The 24,331-nt window shown below is 39.0% G+C and overlaps 2 protein-coding genes across 8 annotated transcripts in view; both read right to left on the bottom strand.

Moving 5' to 3' along the window:
• The window catches only part of LOC129771682 (oxysterol-binding protein-related protein 2), a 45,462-nt gene extending 29,096 nt beyond the window's left edge, over nt 1-16,366 (bottom strand). For 2 of the 7 annotated variants that reach the window (XM_055775586.1, XM_055775587.1), the window contains exon 1: nt 16,055-16,366. The gene's annotated coding sequence lies outside the window, so the exon portion shown is untranslated. Of the gene's footprint in view, nt 1-4,285; nt 4,645-16,054 lie in introns of those variants that run through there. The other 5 variants (XM_055775589.1, XM_055775591.1, XM_055775588.1 and 2 more) reach the window with 3 other exon arrangements.
• Nucleotides 16,367-18,433: 2,067 nt separating this feature from the next.
• LOC129771681 (transcription factor grauzone-like) lies at nt 18,434-22,935 on the bottom strand. The gene is made up of 2 exons (XM_055775584.1): nt 22,452-22,935; nt 18,434-22,396 (listed from the first exon to the last, which is right to left on the bottom strand). The coding sequence occupies exons 1-2, from the start codon at nt 22,569-22,571 to the stop codon at nt 20,399-20,401; spliced, it is 2,118 nt and encodes a 705-aa protein (XP_055631559.1). The 5' UTR covers nt 22,572-22,935; the 3' UTR covers nt 18,434-20,398.
• Nucleotides 22,936-24,331: the final 1,396 nt, after the last annotated feature.

Here is a 24,331-nt window from a genome sequence, read left to right as displayed (position 1 = left end):
CATTCGTCCAGCGGTCCAAGCAGCGGGAGGGCCTGCGTACATACAAGGTTCAGAAGGCTCCTAACCGCGACGAAAGGCAAAACATGGTGGGGAAGACGCGAGTCCGGAAGCTATACACCGAAATGCTGACGAAGCCGCATTGCCTGGTAATGAACGACGAAACCTACGTCAAAGCGGACTTTCGTCAGCTGGCGGGCCTGTTGTTCTTCTCCGCAGAGGACAAATTCAGCGTTCCGGAGGAGATTCGCAAGCAGAAACTATCCAAGTTTGCCAAAAAGTACATGGTGTGGCAAGCGATCTGCTCTTGCGGAAAGCGGAGCGCCCCCTTCGTGATGACCGGCACGGTAAACGGGCAGGTTTACCTTAAGGAGTGTCTACAGAAGCGCTTACTACCACTATTGAAGCAGCACGAGGGCCCGACCATCTTCTCGCTTCGTGCCACTATTCAAAGGACGTGTTGGAGTGGTACGAAGCCAACGGGGTCACCTTCGTGCCAAAGGAAATGAACCCGCCCAACTCGCCGGAGCTTCGCCCAATAGAGAAATATTGGGCGATTATGAAGCAGGCCCTCCGGAAGAACCCAAAAGTTGTCAAATCGGAGGCGGACTTCAAGAGAAAATGGATTTCTGTTAAAAAAAAAACTACAACCTGACGTTGTACAGAACCTTATGAACGGGGTAAAGAGGAAGGTGCGAGCATACGGGCTTGGGCTCGAAGTATGAATAAAAAGAAAATGCCAAAAGTTGTTTAATAGTTTTTATTTTACTGTCTAAAATTTTCAAAAGGATCGGTCTACTGGGCGAATTTCTACAGCGTTTTTTCCATGATGCAATTTGATGTGACACACCCTTTAGTTATGGTGAAGGTGGAAGCTAGCCATTGTAGTAGTATAGGTAAACCCACGTGTAAAAATGGGGCAATAGTGTTTGTGAGAGAAGATCAAGCACACGTAAATAGATCAATTCACTTATCAGACTGTGTGGCGCTTCATTGACACGAGTCTTTGAATACATTTGAAAAAAAAAACAATTCAATACTAAAGTAAAATGTATGAACGATATCTTCCGACGAACAATTGCAAATATAAATATATATAGAAGGTGCATTTGCATATGAAGTAAAATTCGAGCGAGCGTAACATGAGCAAATTTAGAACACATGCGAATTGGGGCTCTTTTGGTATTAACAAGTTCTTCCACACAATAACTCGATGTTGATAATTCCTTAATATTGTCCTTCGTTGATCGTATTGTTTTCACATATTCACGTTGGAGAGCCTTCACCCTTCTCTTCGTTGGCCGAGGCATTTTGATTGAATGTAATACTTTTCCGTTTACTGTTTTGCAGCCGTATTATTATGTTCCGAGCTCTGCAATACAATTTGCTTAACCAATGTTAAGGTTGCTAAAACTTACATTATAGACCCATTAAACGTATAAATAATAATTGAATTGATATCAACACAATTTTATTCTATTGATTTTCATGGCATGAAACGCTATGACTCAGGAATAACATTTTATTGAGTGGTTTTTATAGCTGTATCGATGATGTTGATGTCTGGAATCAGTGTCGAAAAAATAACGATGCTTTCACCAATACAAACAAAACCATTGCCGAAAATTGAAAAATGAAAATTTAGCTTTCAGAGCACTAGCTCGAGTTTTCCGACGTTTTTCACTATACAGTGCGACAGCAGATGAAAACTTAATATCTTGTGAGTAATCGATTAGAATTTGGTTGATATTATTTGATGGGAAGTGTGCGAAAACGATCATTTTCTTCACAGTTTCGCAAAATTATTGATTTTCTGGCGAGGGGTGAGGGAGGGAGATGAAAGAAATAAGCGCCATTGTGACAGCCATTTGTGGTTAGCTTCCACCTTCACTTTAACATGTTTTCCATAAGTTGCTATTTTATTTTCATATCATATTGCTAATGTTTGATATTCAAACAAATTATCCTGCATTATTACTAAGAATCAACAACATATGAGAACTTTGTTGTGAATAAACATGCTGCTTAATTTTGTATTGGTTTAGAAATTTTCCTATATATGACAATGATACTGTCAAAACGCAATTTCCCACTCTCTTTTGATATAAACTCTGATTGGTTGGGGACTTTGATTTCAAAAACTAACTTGTACCATTAAAAGTCAGTCCGAATGGCATTCGAGACTTTACTGAGGATAAATATTAGGCTGTCAAAAAAGTCCTGTGGTATTTTTTTTGAATTTTCATTTGTTCATAAAATTAGTTACAATCATCTGTTTTAAGTCAAATATACGCCGTTTTGTTTGATGACTTGTTCCCAACGAGATGCCAACTTCATAATACCACTGTTATAGAAGCTCGCTTCCTTATTGGCAAAAAACACGGATAGCCAATTTTCACAGGCCTCTTTTGTGGCTTCTGACTACCTAGCTCGTTCGCCATGGACAAAAACAGGTGGTAGTCACTTGGTGCAAGGTCCGGACTATACGGCGGATGCAAAAGAACCTCTCATCCGAGCTCCCGGAGCTTCTGACGCGTCACCAAAGAAGTGTGTGGCCTGGCGTTGTCCTGATGGAAGACAATGCGGCCTCTGTTTATCAAAGATGGCCTCTTCTTCATGAGTGCTACCTTCAAGCGGTCCAGTTGTTGGCAGTATATACGTTGGCGTCGATACGGTCAAAGATGTTTTTTGCGTCAACGTGTGTGGCACCCATACATCGAGCTTCTCTGTGAATCCAAGCTTCCTCAAATGGTTAATAACGGTTTGATGACTTATCCCCAGCTCTTGGCCGATGCTACGGCTGCTACTATGCCGGTCTTTCTCGGCTAATTCAGCGATTTTGTCGCAATTTTCGACGACAGGCCTTCCGGAGCGTGGCGCATCTTCGACGACCTCTACACCAGAACGAAAACCGTTGAAACCATCGTTGTGCGGTGGAAATGGAAACTGTATCGGGTCCATAAACTGCACAAATTTTATTGGCATCTTGAGATGCATTTTTGCCTTTGTCATAGTAGTACTGTAAAATATGTCGGATTTTCTCTTTGTTTTGCTCCATATTTGCGACACTATAACTCACGAGCGACTTAACCAAACAAAACACTGTCAAGGACTATATTATAGCGCGCAAAAATACCTTTCCAACAAGCAATAGTATGACTCGATACAATGAATACAACTAGAACTACGCGCTTACAACGACACCTCGCGGAAATACCGCAGGACTTTTTTGACAGCCTTATATAACGAGTGAAGGCTCTCGGCAAAAAGACTCCTGACTCCTGTACCGTAAATTGTATCGGATTGTTCAGTAACGAATTGGTGTACTCTCAAAAAGATCCGGTTGATTTTCTTCCCTGACCCCTCATCCCACACAGCTTCTCGGGTTTCCTGCAATAATATACTTGCCTGAGCCCGAAAGTTCAATAATATGGCCAACAAACAAAATATTGCTCAACGGTAGCACACAACAAATAAACACAAGTGACGTTTAACTATGGAGACGCACAGCTTTTGATGCAGACGCATCGTAGTTCAGTTTCAGTCGGTTAGTCGGCAAAGAAAATGAATTCTAGTCAATAGAATAACTGATTAGCCTCACAACAGAACCAAAACACAAACGGTTTCAACAGATATATGTACAAGCTAGCAGAGAAGGAGGGAAATTTTTTAAAGATAATACTCCCGAGAGGAAGAGAAACATCAATTATGCAAAAAGATGAGAAAACACAAAACATCGAAAACCTGTAGCCAAGATTTCAGCTTCCATGTGAATAGGCTCTCTTTTTCCGCCACTACTGGGCACTTTCGCGGTCACTGATTGGTGATTTAAAGAAACAGAAAACAGAGCGATAGTGACTAACGATAGAGCTCTTTTCCGCGGAGAGGAATAGTTAGGGCAAGCTTATCGGCTCATGAGATACTAATAATAGAGCGTGTATGATGACTAACAAGGAGCTCAACACGGTAAGGTTTTACAGTGGGTGTGTTTAGGGTGGGATATGAACATGGCGTTGCTATGAACCAGAATCATGTCGCCTCAGTCACCGGAGCGGAAGGAATGAACTGGTGACGAAAATGTTGTCCTTTTTCCTTGCACTATGTTCACGACATACAACTTTAAACGTTCCACATATTTCCTTTCACGATTTTCACTAACACATACGGAAAAAGACACAAACATATTTTAATGGCGTATCAACGTTCGATGATCCTCCTTGGTCCGATACGTTTTTCGTTTGTTAAACTCTCGACCGATATCTTTCAACTCACAACAGAATCACCTTACCACTTAAACTACAGTTTTTGTCCAACCATTAATGAAACTCGTTGTTAGATAATGACACAAATGTTCCTTCACAGAAGCAACTTTTGCAGCCACGAATGCACCTCATTCCGCGTCCACTCACTGCCAGCGCTAAAGCTCGTTTTAGCTGCAAATTTCGATGGAGTATGGAGCCCCACGCTGAAGTCACTCTCCACTTGAACAATTTCGGCAGCTGGCGAAGCCCGTTATGGTATTCGGTACTCGGGTTGACACTCACAGGACGAAGTAGGATTAAGGCAGTGTTGGCAGTGTTGGAAAACTTCCTGCCTCTTGTGAACGGGTTTTCGGTAGTGCAAACGTATCCGCATTTCCATAGAATAAAAAAAAACTTTTATGTTTCGTGGTTAACATTAATCACACTAATTCAATTTGCTGTTTGGTTTTTCAGCGCAATGTTTTTGGCAGATAACGCGTGATTCGTGCTATATGTCGAGAATAAAGTTGTGTAGTTCTCATTATCATTTCATTATGATTAGACTTACAAAAGAACAACGCTTACAAATCATTGAAGTTTATTGTCACAATCAATACTCAGTTAAATATTTGTATTTTTCTTTAGTTTTATAGAAAAATTGTCTTTAGCGATTAAGCAATTATTTGGTACAGTACAATAATAAGTGGCACCCCGAAAAATGTACTACACCCATACCTCTCTATACGGCCACTCTTTATACGACATTTTGCTATATCGGCTCTCTTCAATTAAGGCACGTTTTCGATTTACGGCCTAAAATGATTCGTTATAACGGCAAAAAAAGTTTTTTTCGATGTCGACATACAGCCATTCCATGCCAAACCGATCTAGTGGTGCTCAGATTTTTTTGTTTTATCATTAGGATGCCCATTTACTTTTCATAAAATATATATTATAAATTTTATTTTTGAAAAAATAAACATAATAAATAAATTTAAAATGTTATAAAAGTAAATACGAGTCTAATATTTTCCGATAAGGAACAAAACTACACCCAAACTAGCGTTGGCAGAAAACATGCCATCTTTGGCAGAAAAGATGCCATTTCCTGGTCATGATAGTCAAATGAGCTATTTTGAAGCTTAAAAATGGTTTGTATGTATGCGGGCAGACATCTCTTTCTGTTTTCTTTTCTCTTTTCATTTGGGATTGTGCGAAAATAAAAGTCCATACGACGTCAATGGGGATCGAACCAAGGTCGGCTGGAATGCGAAATTACTTTACACGACCACGCTATCCATATAGCTGCCAGCGCTATTATAAAGAAGCCTGATAATATTACACCTCATCATAAAATGAAGTTGGAAGGTGTTTTCTAAGCCCATAAAGAAGAACATGAACGAGAATATATCTTTCTCTTTTTTTTTTTTTTCTGTATTATAGTGACTTTCAACGCTTCTGGCTGGTACGTCACTTTTACCTTCCATTTTGGAAGAATGTCGGGAGTGAGAATTGAACTCGTGATCTTGAGCGTGAGAAGTATGGATGTTACCTCCACGCCAGATCGGCTCCACGTATCTTTCTCTGTCTGGGCCGTGTATTTGGCAAACTATACGAAAAGCTTTCATTTAAATGTGTCTCCTGTTTCGCTCCCTCATATTGGCTCTAGCATATATATTATACAAATGATATACATGTATTGGGGAGTAGAACATTTTATGTTATCTTTCAGCTCATTTAATGTAATAAATCAGGATGCCAGAAAATGTGCTAAAAATTAACTTTGGGTGTACCAATTGTAACGAAAACCCGAGAACAGCATAGAATTGCAATACATACACATATTTTATGTAACATGAATTTGTTTCATTTTTGTTTATGGACTACTATTGGTTTTCGGAGTCTATTATTATTTTATGTACAAATGCATGTACTTGTTATGCATGTTTTTTTTTTGGTTTTAAATGAAATAAAAAGATAAAATACATTTTGAATGATGAACCGTGTTACATATTTTATAAATTTGGAGCCGATCCGGTTAAATTTATATGAATTTGTATTAGAATAGTTCATTCCTTATACGGCTTTTCGCTTTGCGGCCATGTTTTGTGGAACGGATCTAGGCCGTAAAGCGAGGTATGGGTGTATTTGGTGCGTTTTGTAGTCCGGAGGTAATTCCTCCGGACTACGTACTAGGTTTGCACTTTTTTGAATATGATGAAGATGAAAACAACGTTACTGCGAATGAATTTGACTCTCGTTTTGGACCAGTGAGTTAGTCGCCCAGATCGTGGGATTTTACTCCGTTGGACAAATTTTTGTGGAAGTATATCAAATCTCTTGTTTATGCCTATCAACCAGAATCGATACAAACATTAGAAGACAACATCCCATGTAACATCCAGGAGACCTCATTCAGTTGTACAAAACAACGATATTATCAGTGTTAGAATATGGCAGTTTTTGCTTCCGATCAGCTGCCAGGATTCATATTCTCAAGCTGGAGAGAATACAATATCGTTGCTTGCGTATAGCCATGGGGTGTTTGCATTCGACACATACGATGAGTCTCGAAGTTTTGGCAGGAGTACCCCCGCTTACTCTTCGGATCACAGAATTATCCTACAGATTTCTTATCCGTTGCAAGATCATGAATCCATTGGTGATTGATAACTTCGAAAATCTACTCCAACTGACTCCTCAGTCAAGTTTTATGTCTTTATACCATGAGTACCTTACACACGACGTGCACCCTTCACCAGGCATCTCCAACCAAGTTTGCTTCCCACTTCTTCTGCAATTCCTCTGTCATTTTTGATCTGTCCATGCGACAAAAAATCCATGGAATCCCAGATCATCTACGCTCCGATTATATTCCGCCGATATTTTCGGCAGAATATGGGAAAGTTAGATCTGATAAAATGTTCTTTACTGACGGTTCATTCATAAACGGGTCCACTGGCTTCGGCATCTTCAATGAAAATTCCAGTGCATCTTTCAAACCCAAAGATCCTTGTTCCGTGTATGTCGCTGAACTGGGTGCGATATATTACGCATTAGGGATCATTGAAACATTGCCCATCGACCACTATTTTATTTTTTCAGTCAGTCTCAGCTCAATAGAGGCAATCCGCTCAATGAAAGTTGATAAACGCTCATATTATTTCCTAACAAGAATAAGACAACTATTGAGTGTTTTGGTCGAAAAATTATTCAAGATTACCTTAGCATGGGTTCCCTCTCATTGCTCGATTCCGGGGAATGAGAAAGCGGACTCGCTAGCTAAGGTGGGTGCTTTAGAAGGCACACTTTTTGAAAGGCAAATTGCTTATAATGAATTTTCCACATTCCTCGTCAGTATACGCTCGTAAGTTGGCAGCCCATGTGGAGTGGTGATGAGTTCGGTCGTTGGTTACACACGATTATCCCTAAGGTCTTACTTAGTCGCGGCAATACATACACACATTCTTTACAGATGCACGGGCCGAAGGTTGTGCAGTCCACTGATGATTCAAAAAGAGCCAAAGGTTGTACCGCTCATGACAACTCTACACGAGCTGATGATTGCGCCGGCTAGTGACCATTCTATCCTGGATTCCTCGAGTCGAGAAAGACGCACCACGCTAGATATGGGGTACAGAATAGGGGGGCGTTGCTGATTAAGGGTCAGCTGCATCCCAATAGGAAGTATCCCGTGTCGGGCACACGTACAGAGCATCGAAGACTGCGACATACCAATTATGAGAACACTTGTAATACTAACCTCGAGTAATCGGTTACATATTACTAACATAGTCTAAGCAAACATTGTCAAAATATTGAACTCCCGGCCCCGTTAGGCTGACGCCATGTGAGCCTTAATAAAATATATATTTTGGATAAAAAAAAATATCCCAAAACATTTTATCGGTGATGTGCCTAACGATATGCTCGAAAAAGTAACTCAATTTCACTTATGAATCACCTAAAGCATAGCCGTGATCAATATATAAACAAAATCTGTATATATAAAAGAAGGATTTTCTCACGTACGTGTAAAGTATCATCACGGGAAAACGACTGATCAGATCTACGCCATCCATATATTTTGCACGTTTATATTCACCTAAATTAGAATGATAGATTACTTTGAAAAATATTTGAGATTATTATAAAAATTGGAAAAAATTGACTATGCATATCTTTATATATAAAAGAAAGATTTTCTCACGTAGGGGAAGTGGGGGCATAGTGGTCACCCTAAGGAATATGCCCATTTCCAGCGCCCACATACCGATTTAATTCCCGTTTCTCGAAGAATATTATAGTTCAACTCATTGTTCTTCAAGATAGCAAACGGCTTTGACTATAAAAATTTAAAATAGTACACTTTTTATCATTAGAAAAAAGGTGAAAAATCGAACTTTTTTTTTGCTTGGAGGTAAAGTGGTCACCTAGATGGGGCAAAGTGGTCACCCGCCCATATCAAGCTTAATGGAATAGATTTATGCGTTTTTTCGTCCAAATTTGTTCAAATCATATTTGTTATAGTAGGTACATGCATGAAATAAGCTTGGCCTATTCACCTGGAGTCTCAATTTAAATTTTCTCTTGCATACAAAAGCGTAGTAAGAAACACATAACGTTCCGCATAATGAGGCTTGGTTTTGTTGGAGTGGCATATTTATCCAGGGTCAAAGTCACAAAAGAATCTTTTTCAAGAGCAGAATGTTACCTCATCACAGTTTTAGTAAACAGAACATTGTAAGTTGTTATTCACCTATGACCACTTTGCCCCCAAACATGAAAATAATGTCTATGCTAATTAATTGCTGAGATTAAATAAAATATCTGTTCACCGCTCCTAGAATATGGGAACAGTTATCCAAACTGATGATTTGTCCAACATATCAGATTGAATAAAGTAAATTTCACGAGAAGTTTCTTAGATACCATGCGCACAGAACTACGAGGGAATAATTTCTGTTTTTATTTGTATTTTGACATGCGACAGCTCTACTGAAGTACAGGGTGACTCAAAAGTCATTAAATACTTCAAACATAAGATGACTATCCATACGGCATCTATAGTCAATAGTTATACTACCAAACAAGCAGGTGACCACTTCGCCCCCCATGACCAATTTGCCCCCACTACCCCTACGTGTAAAATATCATCACGGGAGAACGGCTGATCAGATCTGCGTCATCCGTATATTTTGTGAGTTCACCCAAATTTAAAGTGACCAGATGGCCAGAGGTCCAACGCGGGACGCCAACAAAAAAAAAGTACGTTAGGTGAATATAAGCTGGAGAAGTACAATTGTCAATTGTAAGTCTTTAAGTCTTATTCACTCGTGAGATACTTTACGTGACAAATATTTACATTGCAAAAATAGGAGGCAATCTAGCGTAGTGTTTAACATCCGTAACTCTCACACTAAAGGTCATGAGTTCAATTGTCACTCCCGACATTCTTCCTTCCAAAAACCTTAAAATATAAAATATTTTTCGACTCCGTGTATTTTTCGTAGAAGTGAAAAATTCTTAAAGACATTTTAATTTGAGTCTGCGCACGTGTTGTGGAAGTTAAATCTGACCTGTAATATTTCTTTTAACACTTTACAAGGGCGTGGACACTAAGCAAGGGATCGACTCCAAAACTTCAGTAAAACATAATCCTTACATGAGGAAGGGCTCATATTTTCCTTTGATCAAAAATAAACTATTGAGTCAGTTGAAAAAAATTGTGACAACATACAGCGCGGACTCGATTATATACAATCTCCAATTTCTTTCCACTGTATATAATCGAACCCTGTATATAATCGAGTCAAAAATTTTAAAAATTTTATTTTCTTTATTTCTTTTTTATACATACATATATTTTTCGTTCTCCTTAAATCGTGTCCAGAATTGTATATAATCGAATCATATAGATTCGAGTCCGACCTGTAGTTACCACTGCCCGTTAATCCCAAAAACACTGGTGGCAATATTTTTGCCGCTGCCTTGTTAGTTCGCTTGATTGCCAGTATAAAATAAACAATATAGCAATTAAGACACAAACGGCTTATTTAAACAAAATATAAAAACATTATTTCTAGTGCGGCGAAGAAAAAATATTTTTTTGAGAAGCAGTATAGATGCCACTGTTTTACAAAGGGAAAATTTAAAATGTGAAAGTTTTCATTAAATAAACTATTTATTTTATCGAAAGTACGAAAGTAGAACGTTTCTAGTAAAAAACTTATCAACTAATTGGATTTTCAACGAATTTTAACAGAATTTTCTGTAAGCGTTTTAAAATCGCGGGTTGTTTACATAAACGTGACTGCCAAATTAATATTTAGCAGCCTTAGGAAAATTTAAGAATAGTCAGATACTTTTAGAAGTGGTCAGTTAAAAAAACATTAAAACACTATCCCAAGTAAAGCGAAGAAAATATTGTTTGTGGGTTTCGATGTGGGGATTTTTGGTGATTCAGACCTTATTTACGACTGAAAAAATAAGAAATCACAGCATTTGTACCTGGTGAGTACAATGTGAATTCTACAACTTTCTTTAAATTAAAATTTAACATTATTTTCAAAGTGCTTGAAAATTTCGGCACATTGCTCAACATAACACGAAGCCAGAACATTCATTGCAATCATTTCCATTTTTGTGGTATCACATAATAATGTTAACTCAAAGAGAGAGTGAACTAAAATTAGCTTTATTTTTTTTTGTCGAGAGTTTTGACAAACGCGGGACGTTCCGCGGGACATAATCTGACGCGGGACATTTTGCTCAAACGCGGGACTGTCCCGCGAAAAACGGGACGTCTGGTCAGTTTACCCAAATTAGAACAATAGACTACTTTGAAAAATATTTAAGTTGATTAGAAAAAATGACTATGCGATTCTTTATATATAAAAGAGGGATATTTAAAATAAAAAGGGAACATTCGGATAAGAGGTACGCATATGTATGTTTCGCAGTGAAAATTGTCATTTGGATCAATTTTACAGATCTGAACGATTACATACAAACACTCTTGAAATCTATTCATTATATTTTGCTAACCAAAAATATTCTTCAGAAATCTATCTATCTATATATATAAAAATGGAGTGATGTCTGTCTGTCTGTCTGATTCTTATAGACTCGGAAACTACTGAACCGATCGACATGAAAATTGGTATGTAGGGGTTTTTGGGGCCGGGGAAGGTTTTCGTGATATTTTGAGACCCCTCCCCCCTCTCTAAGGGGGGGCTGCCATACAAATGAAACACAAATTTCTGCATTACTCGAGAATTAATCAAGCAAATGAAACCAAATTTGGCATGTGGAGGTTTTAGGATGCAATAAATGTTTCTATGGTGATAAGATACTCCTTCCCCCTCTCTTAGAGGGGGCTGCCATACAAATACAAATAAAACACAAATTTCTGCATTACTCGAGAATTAATCAAGTAAATGGGCGGGACGAAGTTTGCCGGGTTAGCTAGTAAATTATATGGCAGAACAACGTTTGCCGGGTCAGCTAGTAATATTTAAAAAAAGGCAAGGATTGTTTATTAACCCTTAATAGTAATTTTTAAATACTGTGCAATATTTCTGTGTTTTTCTGTAAAATTAAAAATCGGCCTTTATAACTACAGTACTGGCCAAAAATGAAATACCCATCCATATTTTTCTTGGAATATTGAATTTGTTGTGTTTTTCTCCTGGCTTAAAGAAGGAGAACATGCAAGTTGTTTTCGGATGAATGTTTTGTCATACGCTTGGAGAATTGGATTGAGTAGATAGATGGATGGATGTGTTTTTCTTAATTGTAATTGGATGCATGGGATCCCATAATTGATCGGTGTTGTTATAAAATATAGTTTGCGCTCATAATTTATTGGATGGATGATTTTGCATTAATCCGATAATTTTACTACAATTAAATTGAGAAGTAAATGCATTTCGATGAATAGAAACTCTAGAATGGCGGTTTGAATGTCATTTTTGCATCTACAGGTTTGAAGACCAGAAACAGACGAAGACATAGATAATTTAAGAACGTTCCGGATAAAGAAAATAAAGCAGTAATGATACGGCGAGGCGATTGATATTTCGGATGCATCAACAACCTCAAGCAGATGACGCAAAAATAAGGTGAGTGGTTCGCTGACTTTGTCCTTCGGTGGTGACAGCAGATCCCTCATTGGGGACTTGACACATATGCGGATAAAGCTCGGTATATCTAGAAGGAGATGACGCAGTCCCCGAAATGAAATCTAATCCCTAGGGGTTACTCTAGAATAGATCACTATTAATCATCAGGTGAAAGAAGAAAATTAACGAACGGCGATAACAAATTGATGGAAGTCACGATTGAAGCAGTCACGATTCTGCTTTTCGCCGGATTTGCATTTCGTTCGAAACCATCATTTCACTCGAGTTATAATTTCGCATTCCCTATTTCGAACGTGATGAAATACTATGTTGTGATATCAACGGTACTGTGACGTTGGGTGTAATAGTGTAATAGGTGTAATAGTTGGGTGTAATTAGTGAATGGATTGACTTTAACGAATTTCAACTTGATTCGGTGTTTGTCGGGAAAAACCGAGAGGCTTCCGTTCAGTTCAGTAAACGAACGACGTTCGTCGCGAGTGTTAGAATTAGTTCACAGTGACGTTTATGGACCGGCTACGCCTTGTCCGTGGAACGGGATCTATTGAATGGCAACGAAAGACGAAGTGATTGATCGTTTTCGTGAATATGAAGCAATAGTTACGTCTCATTTCGGTACGGTACGAATCGCAAAGCTCCGTACGGACAACGGTGCTTAATATGCGAAAAAGCGGTCGAGTTCGACGACAGTCGGCATGGTTTGATTCTTACGAGTTGTCTGAAACCGCGCTGTGTCCAGAGAACTTCGTTGAAGATATTAGATATAGATAGTTCCGTGGAAGAGCTTCGTAAGCGGAGTGATTGGTCGAGGTGGCAAACAGCCATTGCAGATGAGATGGCCTCACTCACCAAGAATAAGACTTGGACTCTGACTTCGCTGCCTCCAGGTAAGAACCTAATCGATAGTAAATGGATCTTCAAGATTAAGGATAATGATGCAGATGGAATCGGTATAAAGCGCGATTAGTTTCAAAAGGTTTTTCTCAACATAAAGGATTTGACTATTAGAATACTTATTCTCCAGTGGCTGGATTGACAAAATTACGGATTTTACTGTCTGTTGCAAATCAGGAGCGAATGCATCTTCATCAACTTGATGTGAAGACTGCATTCTTGAACGGGCACTTGGAAATCTATGTGCGCTTACCGGAGGAATACGATTGTAGTGTTTCGGGAATTCCAGGCTCGTTTAAGTCCATACAATGCCTTTTGTAACTTCACTACTAGTTACAAGTTACAATGTTTTTACAGTTTGTAAGTAATCATTTTTATTACACTTGATATTTACCATAAAATTTGTCTTTTTATTTTGTTGAATATGATGAGAAAATAATGTCAAGTTTACTCATTGAACTAACTGCAATATTTCTAAATTTTTAGTGATTTAAATAATTATTTAGTAAAAAAAAAACCTAAAGATAGGATTTTCAAAAAAATTTGACTATAGGGGTCTGAGGTATGACTTCATTCTGGAATAGGGGTCTCTTGCCCAAAATAGTTTGAGAGCCCCTGATCTAGACGATGACGATCAGAGCAAATGAGTTCAATGCAACTATGTTTGACTGGTTAGTTGTACAACCATCCAATTGGCCATCACTTCCCGGTTGTCCAATCTCTTCAGCTCACTCTTTAACACAAAATCAGAAATTCAGCAGACTGTTTCTGGACCAGTGAATGGCGAGCTCGAGGCACATCTTGCAAGTTCATCTGCTTTTTCATCTACCTCTATAACGCCAGATTGGTCACGTGCTACTGTCTCGAAAGAATAACTGAATATAATAACTTGGTAGCTCAATCTTCCCATTCGCAAGCATTGATACGTCCTCGAAAATACGTTGCGAATCAGTTACATTTCATTTTGGTAAGCATGCTGTTGGGTAAGTCTTCGCTAGTTTCAACTCTTGATACGGAGGATCCAGCTAAACCGTTCGGGTTCATTGAACCAAATCGCTGGATGAAAGTCTCTGCCACTACGTTCTTCTTGGTTGGAAACCATTTCCATTCACACACATGCGTTTGGTCGAGCAGCTCATTGATCCTGTACATCTTGAATTAACTGTAGCGCAGATAGCCACATCATAGTCAGCAGGCTACGTCGCGGAAATCGGTTTAGAAAACGCGTGCTCTCTCTGCGGATACGTAGTGAAAAAGGGCATCAGGGGAGGACTGTCAGAATAACCGCAAAAGAGTCAACACACACGAGACATGATATATTGGGAACCGACAGGAACGGTCAGTTTATTTTAATTATTCGAATTATCAAATGAAAATCACTAAACACTATCCTTTACATCTGTCGTATAGATAAAGTAAACAGCGATCGGGAGAGACGACAAACCTCTGGACAAAATTGATCAAAACACTTTGAAATGCGATGGCAGCAACTTTGGGCCTTATTCCCGAAAAACACTATACGTGAAAACAATGTGAAGTGAGTACAACCTTATTCCGGTTTATACACAACTGTACACATTTAGTAGAGTTCGTTATGAATACACCGAGTTCATCCATCGATGCTATTCTGGTTCACACTTCACGCTCTCGTTTGTGTAAACAGAGCGATTCCTGGTGCTCATCGTAATCGCCGATCATATTCCTCCTGGTTTCCACTCCACTTTCTACACGGAGTTCAATTTTACACTTCACGATCGGCGGAAACGGGAATAGGTTCATTTGTGATGTGACAGTGTTTTGCATGGTCAGGAGTAGAAGAAGCCCAAAATTATTCAAAGTATAGAAAGAAAATTTTCGTTAATCACACATACAACTGCGGGAATAATCATTCTAGTCTCCGGACTTGCACTCGATTGAAAATATATGGTCGATTCGGAAATGAATAAATCCAACGTGGTCAATAAATGTGTAATATTTGAAGCTCAGCAGGCGAAACGCGAATCTATTAATGAGCTTTACTTCCTAAATCTCATGAAAAGTATGCCACGTCGCCTACAAGCGGTCTTCAGTGGCTAGATCTCTCGCCCTAGTAAATTTTGATGAAGAATAATTTTATTTTAATTGTATAATTTTTGTCGAACCAAAAATTGAGAATTAATAATTTATTCATTGTTCCGCAAGATCGTGACTTTCAATAGGCTTCAATTCGTACTATATACATTTCTTCTTTCTCCCCTATTTTCTATAAGATAACATAAATATCTGTTAAGAACATTACGATTTTTACCCACTGAAAAATGAAAGTATGGATGTACACTTCGTATAACAAAATGAGGAAGTGTGTACTTTCTTTTGGCCAGCACTGTAAATCATCCATCCATATGGCACACAGTCGCTCATCAGGCGTAAACAACGGCAACTCAGCACATTTTCACTCTTCCACGTGACAATTCATGCTTCATTTGGGGGTTGCGTTGTGTGCCAATGAGTAATGTGTAACTCACACGCAACTCCACATCTGAGTTCGGTCGATTGTTGCACCCACACCCAACTGATGCCATTGAAGGAAAAAGCAGGAAATGGACATATGAAGGTGTGTATGTTTGTGTATGTACGCGAGAAAAGGATGATCGAATGCAAGACAGAACGGTGAAAATTAATGCGATGCGGCTGTTGAAGGCTATGAAGAAGTTTGAACTTGTGAGGAGCTATTGATTTTTCACTTGTTCCGCACCAATGTCAGCGATATGACAATGCATTCTTAACAATTTTAATCACCTTCAATAGCATTTTGTATGTTCAGAATCCGTTATTCAGCCTTAAAATTCCTTTTGTTCCACATTTTCGCACTCGGGTTATCTATTGCTGAAAAAATCACTAGTCAATAGAAACGCAAATTTTGTCACCACCTGAATGCTTTTCCCCGTCACTTTCAACTACACGCAAAAAAATGGAATAGAACACCACACTGTAGGAAGCAATTCAATCCAGTGTGAAAAACAACGCGATTATCTAGGGCAAGGGCGAGCTTCAAACTGTGAACGTCCGTAGCTACTAATGGAATAGACGACAAGTGTAGGAGGCATATTTTTTGCACATTTCCTGCTCACTTTCACCCACCCACAGGAGTGAAACACTCACAGGAAAATTCTTCCCACGCATCGAGACGCAGAGAAAAAGATAACACAGGCACTCAGTTCGATTGCTCTTCTCGATGCTCAACATGTTGCATTCACATTTGAATCAGTTGTACTCTCGGTATGCAGACAAGTTCAAGTCCGTGCAAGGGAGGGACAATAATTACGAAGGGGGAATTCAGAAAATCGTAAACAAATCAACCCCATTTCCACAACATTGTCAGGTGATTATTAATACGATGCTTAACACTCCTGTACTCGCGTGCAAAATCATAACTCGTATACTCGCGAACGGTGTCACAGACCGAAAGTTGAGCTTCTCTTTAATATTGCTATTGTGTATTTTTTAGGCTTCATTGGTATTTATTTGAAGGGGGTGTACTTGAAGGAAAAAAAAATCCCTTCAAAATATGTTTTCTCTGTCTGCTTTCAGTTTTAATAGTCATCTAATTCAGCCTCCTCATAGCAGAGTTTTTTTATACTCCAACACAAATAACGAAATTCGACCTTTTTTTGGTATTAATTAAAACATATTTTTTTACATTTCGTGCAGTTGTAGCGTGTTTTTCGAGTCTTTTATCGAAAAGAAGAAGGTATAACCCTCTAGATAATTGCCAGATGATAAAGGTTCTGGAATATAAAGTTTGCATATTTCTAACATTCTTTGACTCTGTATCAGTGTTTGCCAAATGATCCATTCACTGAAAAAATCGCTTTCGTTCGTTCAAATATGATCATACACAAATCATTTCCCCCAGCGGCATTCTTTTGTTGTTATGTGCTAGAAATCACGACACAAAATAGAACGAGACAACTCTGCATCGGTTAGCATTTCATGATAAACCGACACGCAAGCAAAACCATCACATACGCTTTCGGTGCAGAAAGTTTATTTTCTTCTTTGCCTCTAACATATGCATATCGACCTCTCCATGCATCATGAAACAGCAGGATCGTACGGACTACGCAAAGCGAATGATTCATATTCAGCTAATATATAGCGGATCCTGATTTTTAAGTCTCAGAGAGTGCAAACTATATGATTATTTAGCTCGATAGAGGCTAAGGGAAGGGTAGACAGATCATATTTTCCATTTTTAACGCCGCTATCCCTTGAAATATGTGTATTCATATAGACCGCATAGATTTACTAGCAACACCGCTCTCTTTTCCCATTCGTTACTCTCCGCAAATGGTGACCGAATGATGACGTAATTTCTCTTGTATCATTTATTGCTTTACACTTATCTGTGCAGTGGGTTTCGCTATAGTAGAGCGGGACGATATATGCGGTTCAAACTTGTATGCAGGTTTCGAAAATGGTTTGCGATGTTTGATAGAGCTTGAATATGCAAACAACAGTCTTCGTTCCTCTCTTGGTTTAATCATTTAATGTTACACAAGTGATTACTGTCATTCATACAAGTATCTGAATGATCCTCTCATATTTGATTATATGTTCGTGAGAAGTTACTTGCATAACACATTGTGTCTCATTCGATTTTGATCGAAATCCACTGCTGTGTATTCTTGGTAAACTAAGAATTAACGATTTTTTTAGATGGGGCATAAAAAGATGATATAAAAAGGTTTCTAGGAACTTCTTTTTCTTTTTCTGGTTTTCTTGTCGATATTGTCGCTGTCGCTATTACTGTAGAAAATAACCATAAGCCATCGATTAGTTTATAGTTTATTGTTTACAATTCTTCCACAAGTGCAATTCTTTCACAAGTGTGTATATGTGTGACCATTATATTTAGCGAATAACTATACGAAAGTCAAACATTTTGTAAGTATTTTGTTTTTGCACGTATGAGTCTAACGACGAATTTATCGACGAATAGTGATTGATGACGATACACGTCATTACCGCACTCGAAGGACTTCTTCGCTAGATGATACTAGCAACCGAAAAGCACGCACTCCAGAAACCATGTGCACAGCGCACAATAGATCACACGCGAAAGGGACAATGTCCAGTGTCATCGACCGACCAACGAAATGAAGAGACCGTACTGTAATATCGAACGTATATTTATGGAAAGAGAATAAGCTTCACAGAGTTTGTTGCTTTTATAGCGACCGTCGGCTATCGGTCATTTCTCGTTATTCTAATTCCCTCTCACACTGGCTTAGAATATTTGAATTACAGTTCATTTCATTTCGAGTGGTACCTTACGAGTAGGAACAGTAGGATGAACTAACAATGTTTATGGATAATTCCAACAGTGATTATATGAATCAATTCAATCCGGTGACAAAAAGGACTAAAATCAAATAGGAACAGTCCTGTTATGATCTTATGCATTATGTATATATATAAAAATGGATTTCTATCTGTCTGATTCTTATGGACTCGGAAACTACTGAACTGATCGACATAAAAATTGGTATGTAGAGGTTTTTGGGGTCGGGGAAGGTTCTTATGATACTTCGAGACCCCTCCCCCTCTCTAAGGGAGGCTGCCATACAAATGAAACACAAATTTCTACATTACTCGAGAATTAATCAAGCAAATGAGAGGAAATTTGGAATTTGGAGTTTCTAGGGTGCAGTAAATGTTTCTATGGTGGTAAGACACTCCACCCCTTTCTCTAAGGGGGGCTGCCATACAAATGAAACACAAATTTCTGCATTACTCGAGAATTAATCTAGCAAATGAAACGAAATTTGGCATGTGGAGGTACAATAAATGATTCTATGATGGTTATGATGGCTCTTTGCGGGGGGGGGGGGGGGGTAGTATCCCCTACAGGCCGACGTTGAGCTTTTCGGTAGGAAATCCCAGGTTGACTGGGACTGACAGTTCCAAAATAAGAAAATAAAAATATATATGGTTTGTTTTCGGATGTTTTACAAAATGTGACTACTATTTAGTCGACTTTCTGACAATTTTCTATTTATAAAATAAATATTTTTGGGAGCTGGGACCGACACTGATATTATAAAAACGTTCTTGATGCAGGCTGAATGAAAAGCGTAGCAAACAGCAATCCGGGACTCAACGTGTTAATGTTCATGCAATATCCGTCTTGTCTGTTCAGAACGACCGGGAAATTTTTCGTCAAAAAATTTCTTTCTCCGGATTATTGTTTCTCCTTTCGAATCACAATTTCTCGCGTGGTTCTGCAGTCGCCTACCATGATTCCAGTAACGTCTGCAACAGCATGCCCATTCGATCAATAGCGTGATTATCATTTTGTAATCCGAGCATGTGTGATTTGAAGAGTTTTCAATAATTCATTGTACTCATTGTACTTCATTCAGCTCGCCGGCGATGCACCTGGCTTTACGCGAATTGAAGATGAAATGTGTGGATAAAAATTCGAAGAAGCGGATGTAGCGTTAACCGTAATTTAACAACGTATATAAATTCGTTCTGTTTGAAAAACAAACGATTAAATTATTTGGATATTTTTGTATAAATAAGTACTGAAATCGTGGGAAAAAATTCGGGTTATTTGTATTTTTGAAGCCTTCAATTTGGCTCAAAATAAAAAATAAAAAAAATGATTCTGAATTTTTTGTTCTGCATAGAACCACCCTAATCGGAGTTAAATGTAAAGTAATTGGTACCCTAGCTGTATCATATATAGTTTACGACCCATTTTCATGTTTACCAAGGTTTTTTGTGCATAATGCAGACAGATTTTGCATCAGTTTTGCCGCATAGATCGATAAACGAGGATCCCTCATACTTTCCTGATCGTCGAACACATAAGGAAGTGCTTTAATCGTTGAGTCATTGACGAGAAAGAATGTTGATGAAGGGAATCCTTCAAAGCAGATGGATAATTTTCAAAAGTTACAAGAGAATTGTTTTACAAGAATCAACTGTTCTGATACAATTTATCCAAAAAAGTCAAAGAACCTACGCTTAATTACTCTTTAGTCAAAATAATGTTTCTAACCATTAGATCTCGCATACATTAAGGTCATGCAGATTGGACGAATTCGAAATCGTATGGTCGACATCCTTTCAAAGTTATTCGAACTTAGCTCTTTGAAGATGTGGCTCAATTGATGGTTCATGTGCCGTCACATATTGTGTAGCCAACGAATCTTCAGGCACATCTGTCGATCTTTTCTTTGCCCTCGATTTTGCCTTACATTTCTTCCGAATTCCCAAATGAGCCTTACGGTAATGGGCATTGAACTTCTGCTTAGAGTGGAACACTTTGGCGCACATGTGACACACAATGTCCTCTCCCAATTTGTGGGTGTTTTGCTTGTGCACTCGCAGCGAACAGCGCTTCAGTTCCGCCCCGCAGATATCACACATTATGAGCTCGTGTTTGTACAAATGAAGCGTCAAAAGGTTCTTCGTAGCGAACGACTCAACGCAATGTTCGCATCGAAAGAACTTTTCCTCCTCACTGACATGCTTGCGAGTGTAATGAGCCTTACGCATCCGCTCCGTTGTGAACGTTGCCTCACAATGTTCGCATTTCAGGGCTCCCGGTTTCCGGTGAGCGGCGATGTGTTCGAGAATGTGAAATTTTGTTTTAAATCGTCGGTTACAGCACGTAATGAAGAATCCCTCTTCTCGATGATTGTTTTGAAAGTGTGCCCTCAAGCTTATATATGATGTTCCTGTGTACTCGCACATCTCACAATCCATCGGGATGAACCCTTCAATGATGGCATCATCTCTCTCTTGTTTTTCGTACATACTTCCCGGAATGCAGTGAATCGAGCTGAATTCGTTTATGGGGAGCCCCTTCCTGTGCCGCAGCAAATGGAGAATTATGTTATGTCTTGTGAAGATCTTTCTACCGCAACATTCAACATATACTTTTTCTTTCGGATGCCCTATTCGGAAATGCTCACGGCGTCCCGCGTAAGTGCTAATTTCCATTCCGCACAGTTCACAGTTTAGAGGGCTATGCTTAGCAATTAAAAAGTCCTGCATGTGACGAAGTAACTGCAGCTGTTCGTCCGTTTTACTTTGTGGTAACTCAGCAGGAGGAATAAAGCCACCTTCGATTAGCTCATCGCGAAATTCATGCATCAATGGACCATAGGTGGATTGCAGCTGCCGTTGCCAAATCGTCTTGTTTGGCATTGGCTCATCATCCGGTTGGAACTTTAAGGTTCTAGCAGATGGCGATGTAACATGTCCATTAGCGACAAGCTTCCAGTGGCGATTCAAATGTCGCATTATACTAATGCGCGGTGAAAAACGTTGTCCACAGCATGACACAAAATATTTTTCCTTCGGATGTTCGGTGCGAAAATGTTTACGGCGATCATCCTGATTGCTCATTCTCATACCGCAAAACTCGCAGTCAAGAACGAAGTATGTCTGCACCAAATAGTCTTGGACGTTATACAATTTCTGCTGCTCTTTCGCATCACCCTTCAGGGCCAACTCAATATTCGGAAGCGGTTCATATCCTTCCAAATCTTTCTTGAAGTCCTCCAATATATTTCCAAAGGCAATAAGAACTCTTCGATCCCAAGAGGTAGTCTCTGCAGATTCTTTCGTCCGCACAATTGCCATATGTTTCTCCAAATGTGACGAAATTAATGCATCACTAGTCAGCTTCTGTCCACAACATGTGATGTAACAACGCTTTGCATGATATTTCCTGAAGTGACACTCCAACTTTTGATACGTGTACTGATCTTCTTTGCAAATATCACAAACCATGTCCAAATAGCGACTGATGAGATTCTTTTCAAACTTTGCAACCGCCTCTCTCGGTTTTGTCGCTGCTCTTCTCGTATTCGGCTCATTAGGATCTCCGGTGATAATCTTGGGGCATTCGATATTACATTCTTTAGAGTCGTCATTCATGTTATGCAATTGGTTTGCTACTTTAATCAACATATCCTCATTCTCACTTTCGCTTTCACTCTCGATCAGCTGATACAGTTGCTGTTGGATCTTCCCAACTTTGTTTGTGTATTCGTAGAATTGACCCACAAGCCTTACACAGTTCGGACAAATGTCGGTGGATAGTTGTTTGTGAGAAATAATCTGCAACACAAAGGCATTAACAACATTAATAGAGAAATAACAGGACCATACATACCTCAAACGAAAATACCGTCTGAATTTTATCCTTAAGTGCACGAATGTTGGATTCTTCCTGCAAAGGCAGAAAATCCTCCAAACAGAGACGACAACTTGTCACTACGGAAGAACGCTTCATAATGATAGCATCGAACCGTACGCAACAGCTTAAATTTCACCAAATTTAAAGGAAACAAAATAGGTAATTAGTGCAGAAGGTTACTTCAGTTCACAACATAAACAGTCCTGAACACAATCGGCTGAGGGAAACAAGCTGGCTTCGATGATTCATTTTTGACAATTAAAATTTTGTGTTATTGTTGATAGTGAAGGTACGACTTTAGGGGAATATCCTGGCGTGTCCACGATGAGGGGGAAGCACAGAGAATGTCTACGTGCACAAGTTAAATAAATATTGTTTGAAAATATATTCAGATCCATATTCAAAGGAAATGAAATCTTTTCTGTATGGGGCTGTCCACATACCACGTGGACAGAAAAAGTACGATTTTAGACTCCCCTCTCCCCCTCCGTGGACAAGCGTGGACATTTTCATACCCCTCCCCCTGTTGTCCACGTGGACATTTTACTAGAATAATTGAGCTTGAGCTTGAGCTTGGGTAGACTGTACAAATCGTAGTTGCTCTTCGTGATTGACCTGAACCAACCAAATTGCACACAGAACACTCAGAATGACGCTTGGGACTAGCAAATCATTCTCGTTGTGCAATTTTCGGTGATTCGAGCTTTAATAGGTCAATAACGACGCCGGCCACGTCCTTACAGTCACCAGGGGAAGGGAAGGAATGTTAGTATGATATTCGCCGCCCGAAGGCCAGAAGGGTCGCCTCTATAGCGTGGTTCCCTAGCGTTTATCAAGGAAGGGATAGTTGTTAGTGGGAGAAGGTAAGAATCAGGATTCACTGAGGTAAGTGATGTGATTATGTTAACGTTGTAACTTCGTTCATATATACTATGACTTTTCACGTACTATTTTAATGTCAAATTGAGACGCCGGTGGTTATCAATTTGTTACCTTAGAAGGTAACGGGATAGACTCCTCTATAAGGGTTCGCATTATGTGATATTCCACGCGTAGTACTTTATTGAGTACTCAAATCACGACTCCAAAGATTATTAGGGAGCTACCTAAAAAGGTAACGGAAAGAACTCCTCTATGACGTTTCGAATCGACGACTGATGCTGTGACTAACGCTAATACTGTATTGTATTCTTAAATCGCGACGCCGAAAATTACTAGGGAGCTACCTAAGAAGGTAACAGAATGAAAGGAGTATAATGAATCAAATCAGCGATATATTCTATGATTTTTAATACCTAGTACTTTATTGTATTCCTAAATCGCGACACCGGAAGTTGTGGGCTACAGACATAAGTTCTCTATAATAGCTGGAATCGAAATGTCCTGTGTCTTTTCGCGTATAGTACCATATTAAATATATAGAATGCGGAGCTGAAAGTTATGAACGAACTATCTAAGAGCTTTCAATAGCATAGAAACACACAGATTCATATAAAACACGCTTAACCCTTCAACAGGACCCATCCGTCACGATCGACCTTATTCATCACCATTCTCTACGACTCAACGATAATAGCGTTTCCTCATCTGTTCGAAAACCAGGAGTGTAGAAGGGAATCTCGTTAATCAAACTATGGAGTAGAACTGTTGCAAAATTTGTTTGCAAGGCCGTGGTAATCGAAAGAGAAAGTCAACAGAGAGAATCGATCAAAACAGACAGGTCCCATTGAAAAGTTAAGCATGAACTACTAACTACACAAATAGAGTACATTATCTTACAAAGCAACCAAATTGAACGGTTTTAATGGCATTTAATTGAGACACTGAATTTGAAATATTTGTTTCATGATCCTTTA

Source organism: Toxorhynchites rutilus, chromosome 2, assembly GCF_029784135.1.
Source record: "Toxorhynchites rutilus septentrionalis strain SRP chromosome 2, ASM2978413v1, whole genome shotgun sequence".
Taxonomy (NCBI): domain Eukaryota; kingdom Metazoa; phylum Arthropoda; class Insecta; order Diptera; family Culicidae; genus Toxorhynchites; species Toxorhynchites rutilus.
Note: the sequence above shows the minus strand (reverse complement) of the source record. Positions and strands in the feature narration are given on the sequence as shown.